At 44.9% G+C, this 14,611-nt stretch overlaps 1 protein-coding gene across 2 annotated transcripts in view; it reads right to left on the reverse strand.

Moving 5' to 3' along the window:
* SPATA20 (spermatogenesis associated 20) overlaps nucleotides 1-11,640 on the reverse strand; it is a 95,767-nt gene extending 84,127 nt beyond the window's left edge. The window contains exons 1-3 of one of the 2 annotated variants that reach the window (XM_032967331.2): nucleotides 11,547-11,640; nucleotides 7,326-7,466; nucleotides 5,775-5,839 (exon numbers count right to left, since the gene is read on the reverse strand). In XM_032967331.2, coding sequence (XP_032823222.2) covers nucleotides 5,775-5,839; nucleotides 7,326-7,438 — 178 coding nt within the window. In that variant the 5' untranslated portion in view covers nucleotides 7,439-7,466; nucleotides 11,547-11,640. Of the gene's footprint in view, nucleotides 1-5,774; nucleotides 5,840-7,325; nucleotides 7,467-10,829 lie in introns of both variants that reach the window. The other variant, XM_032967330.2, reaches the window with a different exon arrangement.
* Between the last annotated feature and the right edge of the window lie 2,971 nt (nucleotides 11,641-14,611).

Raw genomic sequence — 14,611 nt, forward strand, 5'->3', positions numbered from 1 at the left:
GAAATGTTCATTTCTGTTAGCGGCCCCCGAGAAATGTCACATTTCTTGCTTACGTCACTGCTGGCAAAAGGACCTCAACAAAAGTGAGCTCTGGAGAGCCCTTCTAGAGTGTGTTTGCCCTATTCGTTCATGCCGGTCAGACGTCTCGAAGGCGGTGGGGGTACGCACACTGGACGCCACTACGTTCACGACCTGCAAATCGACGAATTGTCATGTACCCACTTGTACTGCGGGGTGGACAGAGGACGGATATTTAGAAAACGTCCATAATATATATTTTTTGGTTAGATCGCATATGTGTCATTAAACTCGCCACCACCCGATACAGCCAATTAGTAAGGTTTGTCACGTAAACAGAACATGCCAATTCGTTACTAGTACGGCACACCGGTGTGTTATAGAGCAAATCCACAACATTTACAATCTGAGTATGGCGTTTTGTGAGTAATTACAAGTTGCTTCATCACTGGCAAAACGTCTTTCTGCGATTGTAAATGTAGTGGATTTGCTCTCCAACACACCGGTGTGCTGTACTAGTAACAAAATGGCATGTTCTGTTTACGTGACAAACCTTACTAATTGGCTGTGTCGGGTGATGGTGGGTTTAACGACGCATTTATATTTACACATCTGACCCAAAAAACCTGTATTATGGATGATATTGGTTGCGAAAGCTTATGTATTAAAACATTTAAAAAACTCGTTTTTTCAGATTTCCAGTCGGTAAATTGAACCAGCAACCTCGGGATTGCCAGTCCAGTGATTACACCACAGAAGCCAGCAGTACCTTCATAGGACAACCACTGTAAAGAACACATCTACTTTTCACTTCCACTAATTGAAACCAGCTATAAATTTTTACTTAGCAAAATATTTTCCCGGGGTTGACTTAGCCTTATGATGAGTAACCAGTGAGGTCTTCTTTCGGTCATTATCATCGTCATCAGCCGACACTCTTTTAGCACTGCTACATGAAAGCCTCCGCTTAACAAACACATTCCTGCGGAGGGAGCTGGTAGGAACGTTGGGTTGCTCGGTCAATGGCCAGGGTCAACGGCGGCACCACGTGGTGTATTCCGCACAATATGCCCGACTGTGAGGGCGGACACAAACCAGCCTCTCCCCACCCAGCCCCACCCAGCCCCACCCTCCCCACCCAGCCCCTCCCCACCCCACCCTCCCCACCCAGCCCCTCGCCACCCTCCCCACCCAACCCCACCCTCCCCACCCCACCAAGCCCCTCCCCACCCTCCCCACCCAGCCCCTCCCCACCCTCCCCTCCCCACCCAGCCCCTCCCCACCCAGCCCCTCCCCACCCTCCCCTCCCCACCCTCCCCTCTCCACCCAGTCCCACCCCTCCCATTTTTGGATGCACGACGGACGGACACAATAATCCCCTGTGGGCTGGTGTAACCAGGAGGTTCCTACCAGTAAGACTTTGCCTCTGTTCCAACTAATGCTGTCACTCCTTGACACCTACATGCATTCTGGTATGGCAGCCGACTCTCCCCTCTGTTGGGATCTTTGATTGTGTTCCTTCTCGTGGGTACGATTTTGTTAAATGTTGTATTCATCAGTTGTCTTTCCAGGAAACGTAACTTGCCCAAATATATACACATCTGAAAAACAACCACGCTGTACATATTATTTGGGTCTTTCGGTAAAGTCACGTAAAGCAAACATTTTTACAAAAAACACAAGATCCAGGTTCGATTTAACACAGTACATAAAATTCGTGATCTGATCCCATCTGTGAAGGATGTGATCCCTGACATGCAATACCCAGGCGTCTACAAACTAAGCTGTGTCTGTGGCAGTAGTTACATTGGGGAAACTAAGCGACATGTCTCGGACCGTGTTCATGAACATAAGGCAGATCTGAAACACGGTAGGACCAATACCTCGGCCGTGGCTGATCATTGTTTTAATGCGGTGGGCTCACACGAAATTTATTTATCCAAGACGAAGGTACAGTACTCTGCAAGCCCACTGCCTATCAACAAAGATTCGTTCATGAAGCCATCCAGATATATAGACACAGACACAATTTCAACGGAGAAGATCGGTACAAACTGAGCAATAATTGGAAGGACGTTATTAACCAGCTGAAGTCATAACTGGCTGTGATTTTTCCATCCTACCTTCCGATGTTAGCAGTTATTTTCGACTCTCTGATTTTACATTAACAGGTTAAATGTCTCACGCTAACACAGCCACTGTTGCTCGTGTCCTCAATGTGGCGGCGGCTCTGCGATCTTACATTGACATGCTAATGTAATGAGTGGCTCCGACACGGTCGGCTGTCGCGATGCTCGGCGAACCCCCTGCGCGGCAGCGATGACCTGGCGGCCGACGCACCGCTCTTCTCCGCGGTGTGCAAAATGGCGGCCGTGACACACGTGGTTGGCGGGGACTGTGAAATGGCGGTCGTCTCCACCCTGCCCGGGATGGTGGCCGTGTTTCCCAGGGGGGGGGACCCTTCGAGGCACCGTCGCCGGTCCTCTGCACGTCCACCCCCGGACGGTCTGCCACCGGACTACCTCCAGCGATAATACGTGGACTGAATCAATATGTAAATGTAACCCCCACAATAATGCAGGAGATGGCGCTCTCTTATTATACTAATCTCTCAAAATACAATGGCCACCTCCGCACCCTCCTCGTGGATGTAGCTCTCCGATCTTACATGCAAATTTCTCACATTAACATCACTAGCCCCGCCCACTTCATTTATGACCCTTGGGCTACACCCATTTAAAACCTTTAAAACAGCCTGATTCAGCAGCTTCCCCCCTCTTTTTTTCTCCTGATGACGATTGCTCGTGTTGCGATTGAAACGTCGTAGTTTTTTGTACGGGACTTTACTGAAAGAATGAACTCCTGTAGTCACGAAAGCTTTAAGTCAAGATTTCACGCTGTACATCTTACACTTTTATTATTTTATTTTATGTGTTTGTCCTCTTCTCAAGAGTGACATTAAATTACTTCACAATAACTTTTTTAACTTCCAGTTTTTTTTCTTAGATTGCGCAGAAATTCTAAGATTAATGTGTAACATATTTTTACAGCTGCTGTCAAAAATCAAATTGAGAAATCCAAGTCTGTGGCAAACTTTAGGGTTGCTTTTATGATTGCGGTATAATTTTATACAATAACATAAGTTGAACTGACAGGTAAAGACAGATTCTTCACTGTGTGTCAAAGGTTATTTTAGTTATTCCTAGCCGATAATATCAACGTGGGAAGTACAGTTGATAAAAATATACAGTGCATACACACAGGATTTGAATAAATAGTAGCATTCACATCATGCGCACGTTCTTTGCCAGAAATTTACATTTTTGTTTGCATCAATGAACAATACTTTTTGTTTTTTTTCGGTAAAGTCACGTAGTTATCCTATGTGCAATGCTATTAACTGTGAGACACATATACATCTTATTTAAATTACAGGTTATACAATATGTTGAAAGCTAACATAACTCGTGCATCTAATCTGACAGTTACCAAAACATAGTCAACCCTACATCATTAGACCTCCTTTGCCCGTACCAAAATGTAATAATAGGGTTTTTCCCCTTTTTTTGGCAACAAAACTGAAACCTTTTTACGAGGATTCATGTCTGCATTAACCACAATACCTGCAGTCAAAATGCCAAAAAAAACATACTATGATAATATATGCATTGTCCTTGAAACTGATTGGTCCACACCAAGGGACGGCTTTCTTTTGAGCCTGGACCCAATTGGTGCTCGACCAGATGACGCCAAAAGGCGTACAGCTCAAAGACAATGCACTATCAAAGTAATGAGGGCTCGGGGTGAGCATCTACATCATTAGACCTCCTTTGCCAGTACCAAAATGTAATAATAGGGTTTTTCCCCTTTTTTCTGGCAACAAAACTGAAACCTTTTTACAAGGATTAATGTCTGCATGAAGGTATTGTGGTTAATGCAGACATGAATCCTTGTAAAAAGGTTTGTTTTGTTGCCAGAAAAAAGGGGAAAAACCCTATTATAGTCAACCCTATCCTTGAATAAACACTCAAGTACATATTTGCAGATACATTTTAAGTTGTATAAATGGGTAATATGTTTTACATGCGATTAACGACCAGAATGCCATTGAATACCCTGGTATAATATCCCGGTTTCATCACGTGCAACAAGTACAATTTCAGAGCTCATTTCAGTGTCTGGCTTGAACAGTGTGACTCATATCCATATTGCGATTTGATAAGTCACACATTTTTCCACTCAAGGGATTTTTTTGCAGTTGCTAAGTCCAAATTCAATCGTAACTTTTGGAATGTCATCTTTTCTAGAGCTCTTATACTGGGTGACCAACACGGTATATATTTCATGAGAGCTCATAAGCAAGAAACTCTGTAGCCGAGGAGTTTTTTAGGTCCCAAACAAGTTGAGCAAGAGATGACCAAACTTTCATTTACATAACATCTTCCAGACAGACCCAACAAGGCATTACATCTTTTACAAAGTGTTTGAATTGAATATGAGCTGCTGTGGGTAATATTCTAATTTGGCAACAAAAATAATTGGGCTCTCTGGGGCTCCATCTAATACAGGCCATTCCACCAGCAGTGGCATGAGCAAGCAGTTGCAGGACTGCACCTTCACCTGCTTTTCTTTTAATTTAGTTTAACACGTAGGCTTTCACGAACAATATTATTAATAATAAAGGTTTTTGGGTCATATCGCGTAATTATAAATGTGTCGTAAACCTCCACCACTCGACACAGCCAATCAGTAAGGGATTTGTCACGTAAACAAAACACGCCAATTAGTTACTACTTCAGCCCACCGGCGTGTTGTAGAGTAAATCCACAACATTTACAATTCGAGTAGTACGACGTTTCGCTGGTAATTACATCCAGCATCATCGGGCGATTTGCCAAAGAGGCAAATCGCCCGAAAGCAACTCGACTTTGGCAAATCGCCCGATGATGCTGGATGTAATTACCAACGAAACGTCATACTCCAACACACCGGTGGGCTGAAGTAGTAACTAATTGGCGCGTTTTGTTTATATGACAAATCCCTTCCCGATTGGCTGTGTCTGGTGGAGGGTTATGACACATTTATACTTAAAAAAAACTTTATTATGAATATCTACCATTTAGATGTGTAGTTTACATCGAATGTCAACTTCTGATTTTTAACATCACAGAACCAACTTCAGCAAGGCTCCACAGAATTTATCAGACGTTTAACACAATTGAATGATGGCATCCTTATAAATTGACTTCAGTGACAAGCACGTTGCCCGCACAGCCATCAAGTCACCTATAGCCAGCACACGTAACTGACCTAGAGCCATTTTATCGCTGACTGTGAGAAGCAGCTAAAAAAACATCACCGGTCTAAACCCATCAAGTTCTCGATAAGATATCTGGATAGACCATCTCTCCCATCACTATTAAACTGAACTTTGCAATAAAGTATGTGGTAAGGCAAGGCTGAGCTGCCAATTATTGTATCCGATGGCCATTGCCACAGATCTTGTAAAATAAATTGGTGCAATACTTCATTTAAAGATATTACGCACGAGTCCTTTATTATATTTCCTCATAACTGAAATGGAAAGATCCGTGAAAAAACAATCATTTCGAGGTACTGGGTCATTCCCATAATGCCCTGGGGCTTATTCACAAACTGTGACGTGTGAGCGCATAAAGGCCCTCTTTTGTGCCATGGGCAGCAGTTTCAGAAATAAAACACACAGCCAAACGTGACGGGGGTTAACCGCTGCTTACCCGAAAGGAATATGAGCTTGTCTTCTGTGCGTGCCTTTTCAAAGGCTTCCTCTCCCCAGGGATACCTGATGGTCAGCGAACACAATGAATGCTTCATTGTTTATTAATATAAGTAACTAAAGGCACTTAACAACACACATGCAAGCACGCATACAAGTCTGACAATTAGGCATTTAAGAATCTTTCCTCAAAAGCGACCACCACTGTCAAAATGATTTATTGCCATATTTATTATTTAAAAGCATCCATTTCTGACAACGTTTTTGTCTGGTGGGCATACATTTCAGATAGATGGATGCTGATTGAACATTTAGCCATCCGTCCATGTGTTAAATTGTGTGTTTTACGAAGATACCGATTTGTGTATTCGTGTCTTACAGACAGGTCGAGGGCCAGACGACAACATTCACGTGGTGCACGTGGTGCGCTGTGTACATGCTAATTATGAGTCTTCCGCGCTGCTCGTTAAGAGATTTCACCAAGAGGCTACTGCCAAATGTTTACGTTCCGATCTCTTGGTATAATCTAGCATGAACGATGACATCAATGGCAATGATAAGGTCCAACAGTACAAACTGTATCGAGAGATCTTTCTGTAAATCTATCTATGTGCATCTATCAACAGATCCAAGTATGCCCAGTTTGCCTGTGATGACACGCAGATCTGAGACAATGATAGACAAAATTAAACAAAAACTGAAAAGTGCACAAAGACGCGTGTAGAGGTGTGTGCTTTGAATTACATGGAGAGACAGCAAACATATGCATCAGAAAACATATGCATATTAAATAATTCTAATACGTTTTTACATTGTACATTTCATTGAAAAATATACATATGAATACGTTTTAAAAAGTGCTCTACAATGCAATAAAATTAGGGTAAACAGATTGCGCCAAATCATTGGTCCAGTGCTCCAAAAGCAATGGTACAGAAGGTATCACATTGTTAAAGAAAAGTAAGTGGGCTTTAAGTGGGCTTGGGCAGGAAACGTCACGGGAAGGGATGATGGCCGATGGTCGAGAACTATGATGGAGTGGCAGTCAAAATTTAAAACCATCAAAACGAAGTCGACTGCGGAGATGGAGTGATTTAATAAACTGGTGGGTACGAGCTCCAAGGATTTCTGCATCATGAGATTGTGAGGAATGAAAATAGCTTGGGGAGGCTTTCAGCCAGCAGTGGATCAATCATATCTAATGATACGTTTTATCATTACCTTTGTTTGCCCAGGAAGCCTTTAAAGAACTACAGCGCATCTCCCCCCCCCCCCACTCCCCTTCCCGCTCCTTCTCTAAAATCACCACGTTCCTGAGCGTTACCCATATGCGAGCAGGGCAGTGAGCCCAATCGCCCTTCCCTCGCCCTACCCTATGGGCACCTGGCCTCGGTGTATCGTCTGCCGAATAATTGCACTCCTTTCCCCGATCGCTAGTGCTTTGTGATGGGCTCTTCATCAATAATAGAAAAAAAAACTGCAGTGCGGTGCAGTACTAATCTTCTTGAAGCCGGTAAAATAAGAAATAGATCGCTGCTGACGATGACCTCACCAGTCGACGGGGTTGTGCGCGTGCTGTTGCAAGTACGGAGACTTCTCCAGCGCCAGCCGATTGCTGTGCCGTGGGGGGGAGCCTGCGGAGGTGTGCACGCCGCCCATCGCCATGCCCCTCACAAGGCTCAGGCGCTGATTCCTGCGGGCCACACGGCATTGGCAGCCCATTGGGCAAAGGTATTGAGACATAGAATAAAAACAAGCGCATGTGACAAAGTGTGCTGCTGGGCGCTGCAGTCTACCGAAGCAGAAAATGCCAGCCGCAAACGTGCTTGGAAAATGCAATACTTATCACGTTGGCAATTCAATTGCTATTGCAAAGTTCTTATCAACGGTTCCCAGGTGATTTTCCATGAGAATGTCTTGCTGCCATCCATCCAGTAAATGCTTGCTATTGTAGTGAGCGACTTCCAAGACACTTCGTGTCGAAGGCTTCTTATTTATTTTCACACTTTAAGCACAACACTGGGCGATACATCTATATAACGTTCTACGTAGCTACACATAGCTGATCCTTCTACACAACGCCATCGTCAGCTGTCTGACTAGCGCAGCGACGGCGACGATGAGAGCCTTGCAGAAGATTGGCCACGTGGCCAGACGACGAAAAGAGATGACGGCGAGCAGCGACGCAGCCAGGATCCAGGATCTGCTACAGCACCGAACCTCTGGTTTTGTCCCACTTATATACACCTCGACGCGGCCAAGCCCCGCCTCCGGCCACGCCCCCTTCCAGAACCTTTGAGCAGGTTCCCGGAGCTTCCCAACCGACTCCGCCTTTCACCTTTACCCCAGATACCCCCCCCTCATAATTAGACATTACGTAACATGCCCATAACCGCAATTACCCCATCAGGCCGACAGGTGGCACCCTGTCATTACACTATCAAAATAATCCGATTTACAGTACTACTCTTTTAGTGATATAAAATCATGCTTTATTAACGATGCAAGTGACATTGGAAAATTACTTTCCTTATCAGATCAAATTAACCAAGTCACACTTAAAAGTTCAATGCCCTTTCACTTTCCCTTCACTTATTATATTTGAACAAAAAAAACACGTGACAGCAAGAGAAAAGAGCATCACAGAAGGGCATGTACCCAACAACATAAACTCTAAACACAGTTAAGACTGAAACACCCGCAACAATTACAATCTTGTGATCGCCTTTCACAGCAATGCAAAATATTCATATACTGCATTATATTTTACTGTACTTCGATTGCATTTCGGTTTGTTTGGCCTTCGTTTTAACTTTACTAAAGGCTCACCCTCTCGTAGTAGCTGAAGCTTGTCGAGACCTCAATGGCACTTGAATAGAGCTTGCGCTGGAATTTGCCTGCAAATCACTTTTTATTTCCCAACCATCTAGTACAAATATATTTTTTCACACACTGCACACCCTACACATGTTTATAGTCTAGGCTCTGAACGGGTGATTACACTGATACATACTTATTAATCCTAATCGTTAGCGTGATACCTCCCATGCAGTGTTTTCCTTGCCTAATTAAGTTGGCAAACATTCTTTACAAATGCTAAAAACGAGGATACTTTCCAAAATATATCATTGCAGTATTGTAGGGATATACAGGATGTGTGAGTTATTTGGCCATTCTTCACCATGCTGGTCAGTATTTGGATATCGTGAAGAAGGGAACCCAGGACTTGTTCATATATCACTCAACACTGTTAACCGTGGCAAGGAATCAAACTCCCATCACATGGTTAACAGTGCAGTGCGCTTAACCATTGTGCCACGAATCCAACCCCAAGCACAATGGTGGAGATTTAAAAATCCATTAAAACGGAGCCACTTGTAGACTAACAATTATAACTACTATGTTATTAAATATAACTGCACCTTTTATATAAGTGCCCTGTGTACGGGGCCCTTGACTATACAAGCAGGTTAACTCCACAAGGAATCAGCAATTATGCTAAGTGCCAATTGTGTTTTTTTTACTTAATTGGGTCACCCCTACACTCTCATTTATATTCAATGATGCACTTACGGCTAATTAGTATGGCATATGTACTATTAATGTTCTGCGTCAGCATTTTAACTGTGCCTAGAACAAATATCCATGGTGGTGTAAACAGCACCATGCCCTTCCAACCATATTTGTCTCCCGAGTACTGAAGTTTACGCCCTGCACCAGATACTCATTTTAGTCAATTAACTTCGAGCTATGGGTGGGTAACCTGGGGCCTGTTTTAAAGTGCTCGATACAACCACATTTGCAAATGTGATCTGTAACTTTGATCCTCACCCATGTATCGATGGTAAATTTTTAATGCGGGAAAAAAACCACGCGAGGAACATCCTGCATTTGGGATGTTTGGCCAATTTCATTTGAATAAATGTTTGATGAAAAGTAGATAACACTTTTTTTTACGATTCTCAAGGGTTGTGTTAATAATGCCAGATACTCAACAAGTCATATACAAAGGCATCTCTAGGATGTGTTAATGGTTTAGTGTTATTGGCAGAGGCCCAGTCAGATTAGGGCACATTTATGATTCTTTGAGTTGTCATTGCCTGATGCTCACACAGCCACATTAGCAGGGTTGGCGACGTGCGGTGCTAAAGAAGTTCAACAACGTGCAATTAACACATCCTGGGGATTACCAATCATTGTTAATTTGAGAGCCACAAGAGAACCAGAATAACGTTCAGTGTTTTAAAATGTAGACTTACACAACACGTTAAGAATCTTAAAAGTCGCCCTCGCATAACATTGTGCATTAAAATGTAACCCTAACAATGCTAGAGGTTGCGACCTCTAGCTCTATGTCCTCTGGCTTTACACGCCGAAATCTAAATATCCTAAAGGTGACCTCCAGGGGTCTGAAGCTCGCACAGTCTCTGACACAACCACTGGACTTTAGCAATCCTCAATGCGCCTCTGGTCTGGCTCTATGAGCATGATCTAGCCACTGCTAGATGAAATAATCGCTTAACGCCGATATAACGATCCCCTCCACCCCACCCCGTAGCGCCTTGCACTCGATCTGATTTGGTCGCTCGATCTCCTGGGTGATTATCTTCTCGGTGGTAATGCCAGAATGTTCATATTGCCAGCCTAAGAACTGCTTTAGTTATTGTTGTTGTTCAATGCGTCGTCCTTCCCTCCCGCACCTCACGTTTCGCGCGGTTGGCTTACGTACGGTGCGAAAGAAGCTCAACATACGCACGTGAGGCAACCATCGATGACTATCGAGACGTTTCGAGTAACGTTCTCCTTGGCTTAACATCATTTGCCAGTGAACGTGCTCGAGTAGAATCCTAGAGATGCCTTGAAGCAGGGCTCTCCGAGCTTGACTTCGTCGCGGAAGACCCAAAAACAATCATACCCCGGGGGAGGGAAAACCCATGGCCGTGATGACATTCATGGCCTTCATCCAGCAGTCGAGACTGCCCCGCGACCGACGACAATGACTTTCGGGCCTCCCGACCACTTATAAAAGGTGCAAAAAGCGGAGACGCCGACCCACCGCAGTGTTCTCGCCTCCTTACTGCACCCGGGCGCGGGCCGGGAGGCCTCGGCGAGCGTGGCCGCCTCAGCCGGGGAAGGCGCCACCCGACCCGGCCGCGCCGCTATCCGAGCACCGGTACGGAGCGCCGGGCCCGCGGCCGCTAGGCTCCTGAGCCACGACGACATCGCTGGTGACTTCTCAAATATAACAATAAAAAATGTGTTGATTGACGGTGCTCACGACGATTAAACTCCCAACCGCGCGTGTCCGCTATAAATGCGAAAACAATCGTGATGCAGTATGCGCGACCTTGCAGCGCACCGTGCACCCTGCAAGTACTACGACATGGTTATACGCGTACTGAGAGCGTTTACAATCGCTTAGCTCTGCTACGATAATGTTTATAAGTCCTGCCTACATTTTAGGCAAGACTGAAATACTTCAATCGAGATACGGTTATCACGGTGCAGCCCTGCTGCTGCTGCTGACTGTGCTGATACGTCCACTGCACTGCACCATTTACACGACACTAAGTGTATTTAACTCTGCAATAAAACAATGTTGCGTTACGCGTTTACAAAAAAAATATATATGCGTTTCACAGGAGCACTCCTAGCGAGCCTCGCGAACGAATGCAGTTCGCGTCGAGGTTTTTTTTTTGTGTAACTTAAAAATTCATGTTTTGGCTGTATAAATTCTACGTGCCGTGGTATGTGTGCATTGCGCAATACGAACCTGCCCGCTGCGTTACCGTAACGACCAGCGCGGTGCGCCCGCGTTCGGTTCAGTACGGTACTTATATAAAGCTTGCGTGGAGTGGGTGGGGGGACAGCTGATGACACATCGTGTTTACAATGTGTCATCAGCAGCAGCAGCTGTGGCTCATCCACTGCTGGATGAAGATCTCCCCAAAGTGACTGACATCTTACACGGTCTCAATAATCAGCAGCAGCTGTGGCTCGTCCACTGCCGGATGAAGGTCTCCCCAAAGTGACTGACATCTTACACGGTCTCAATAATCAGCAGCAGCTGTGGCTCATCCACTGCCGGATGAAGGTCTCCCCAAAGTGACTGACATCTTACACGGTCTCAATAATCAGCAGCAGCTGTGGCTCATCCACTGCTGGATGATGGTCTCCCCAAAGTGACTGACATCTTACACGGTCTCAATAATCAGCAGCAGCTGTGGCTCATCCACTGCCGGATGAAGGTCTCCCCAAAGTGACTGACATCTTACACGGTCTCAATAATCAGCAGCAGCTGTGGCTCATCCACTGCCGGATGAAGGTCTCCCCAAAGTGACTGACATCTTACACGGTCTCAATAATCAGCAGCAGCTGTGGCTCATCCACTGCTGGATAAAGGTCTCCCCAAAGTGACTGACATCTTACACGGTCTCAATAATCATCAGCAGCAGCCGTGGTCCATCCACTAACGGATGAAGGTCTCCCCAAAGTGACTGACATCTTACACGGTCTCAATAATCATCAGCAGCAGCTGTGGCTCATCCACTGCCGGATGAAGGTCTCCCCAAAGTGACTGACATCTTACACGGTCTCAATAATCATCAGCAGCCGTGGTCCATCCACTGCTGGATGATGGTCTCCCCAAAGTGACTGACATCTTACACGGTCTCAATAATCATCAGCAGCCGTGGTCCATCCACTGCTGGATGATGGTCTCCCCAAAGTGACTGACATCTTACACGGTCTCAATAATCAGCAGCCGTGGCTCATACACTGCCGGATGAAGGTCTCCCCAAAATGACTGACATCTTACACGGTCTCAATAATCATCAGCAGCAGCTGTGGGTCATCCACTGCCGGATGAAGGTCTTCCCAAAGTGACTGACATCGTACACGGTCTCAATAATCATCATCAGCAGCTGTGGCTCATCCACTGCTGGATGAAGGTCTCCCCAAAGTGACTGCCACCCTTCACGGTCCCCATCAGCAGCCGTGGTCCATCCACTGCTGGACGATTGTCTCCCTAAGTCACCGGCATCCTTCACACTCCGCATAATCATCGTCAGCCGCGTTAATTCCGCTGCTGGATGAAGGTGTCCCCAAAGTCGTCGTCATCTCTCACGATCATCGTCAGACATGGTCCATCCACTGTTGGATGAAGACCTTCCCAAGCTGTTGCCGCCTCTCACGATTCCGAAACGTAATAACCCACCTATAGCACCTGCACACACGTGCTGATTTAATTGCTCCATCTTTCGCGGTAGGTAGACGTACTCTTGGACGCGTTCTCGCTTTTAACTGCCACTCCTTTATGATTGTTCACCATTGTCAATTATCTCGAGCCATGGACGCTTCCTGCCCAAGCCAACATTACATAGTGCATAGTCCACCACAGGACATAATATGTCTTTCAACTACATTCTATTTACCGCGTTCATTCTCTTACACCAAAATATGAATTCGTCCCCAAATTGTAATCAGAATATATAACGTTTGTAGCTTTTGGCCAATATTGTCAGTACAGACACCACCACCCCGAAATCTACCGACTAAATTTTGTAATTAATAATCATACAAAAATACCTCCACCAAATGCAACTTACGAACTGCGATCTCCATTGTTTCCCATATATATATAAAAAAGAGAAGGGCTCTCATCAGGATGATGGCCGATGGATGAGACTCACGGAGTGTCAGCCAAAGGAGAGAACAAGAAAGCATCCCACCACGGAGATGTAGCGATGACACATCAGCCCGCATGGCCTTGGCTAGGTGATTAAATCGTAGGATCATGAGAGATGGATGCGGCCTAGGGCCTTCATACAGCAGTAGATCGATTATGGCTGATGATGATAAATGATAATAAATACAAATTGTGTTGTTTTATATTGTACTGCTAACTTCCTAGAAAGTGGTGTTCATTTGCTAATGGCCTAAGTCAACCCCTTGACTGGCCACCGGCCTGGATATATCCCAACAAGTATATGTATATATATTTTTTTCACAAACTATTATAGTCGTACTTGATATTCTAGTGGTATCGCTTCGTAAGCTGCTGATAGCCCTTTCACTTTTTACAACAGAATTGATTTCTGCTGAGCCACCAGCACTGGGGATTCTGGGACTGTAATTCTCGGCTTCCACCCCCCATTGTTTCAAATAAAATTCACACGTAAAGAATTTTACATTCAGCTCTGTCGTGAGCGAACACAATTGCATATACAGTACTATACATATCAAGCCCAAAGGGTTAAATCAGTAAGACCCCCCCCACCACACTTAAAAATCGTTGGGAAATACAAGTATAGAAGAAACTGAAGCAAACCCCAAGAAACTAAGAGGGAAACTCGTGTTAGTAGATGCACAGAAACGTTTAACTCTCACACAGCAGGCAAGCCCAAATCTACTTTTGGAGAAGAGGGGGCCGTAATTCTTGGTTCTTTCGGTAAAGTCACGTAGAAGGGAAACAATAAAATAATAAAAATAGAATGAATCCCCGCAGTCACGAAAGCTTTCAATCAAGAGGGGACCGGTTACTGAATGAGTTTACGTAGCAGCAATATGCTCATGTGAACCACTCAGTAAATACACTCCAAGTAAATTTAATTTAACAAATAATCTTGGATCGTTGTGATTAGTTTCCCTGCTGTTCTCTCACAACGAGGCTGTGACTGAGCAATGACAACACTTTTTTGAGCCGACCCTTAACACGAAAACCTGAACCATTGACAGCTGATGCGCCAGTGCTATTTGAGTTTTTTTTTTAAACAAGTAAATAAATACAAACAACATGCAAACCTAATGCACGGCTGTGATACACTCAACATTGTATCA

This window comes from Petromyzon marinus, chromosome 37 (genome assembly GCF_048934315.1).
Source record: "Petromyzon marinus isolate PM22_M1 ecotype Great Lakes invasive population chromosome 37, UKy_Petmar_22M1.pri1.0, whole genome shotgun sequence".
In the NCBI taxonomy this organism is placed as follows: Eukaryota; Metazoa; Chordata; class Hyperoartia; order Petromyzontiformes; family Petromyzontidae; genus Petromyzon; species Petromyzon marinus.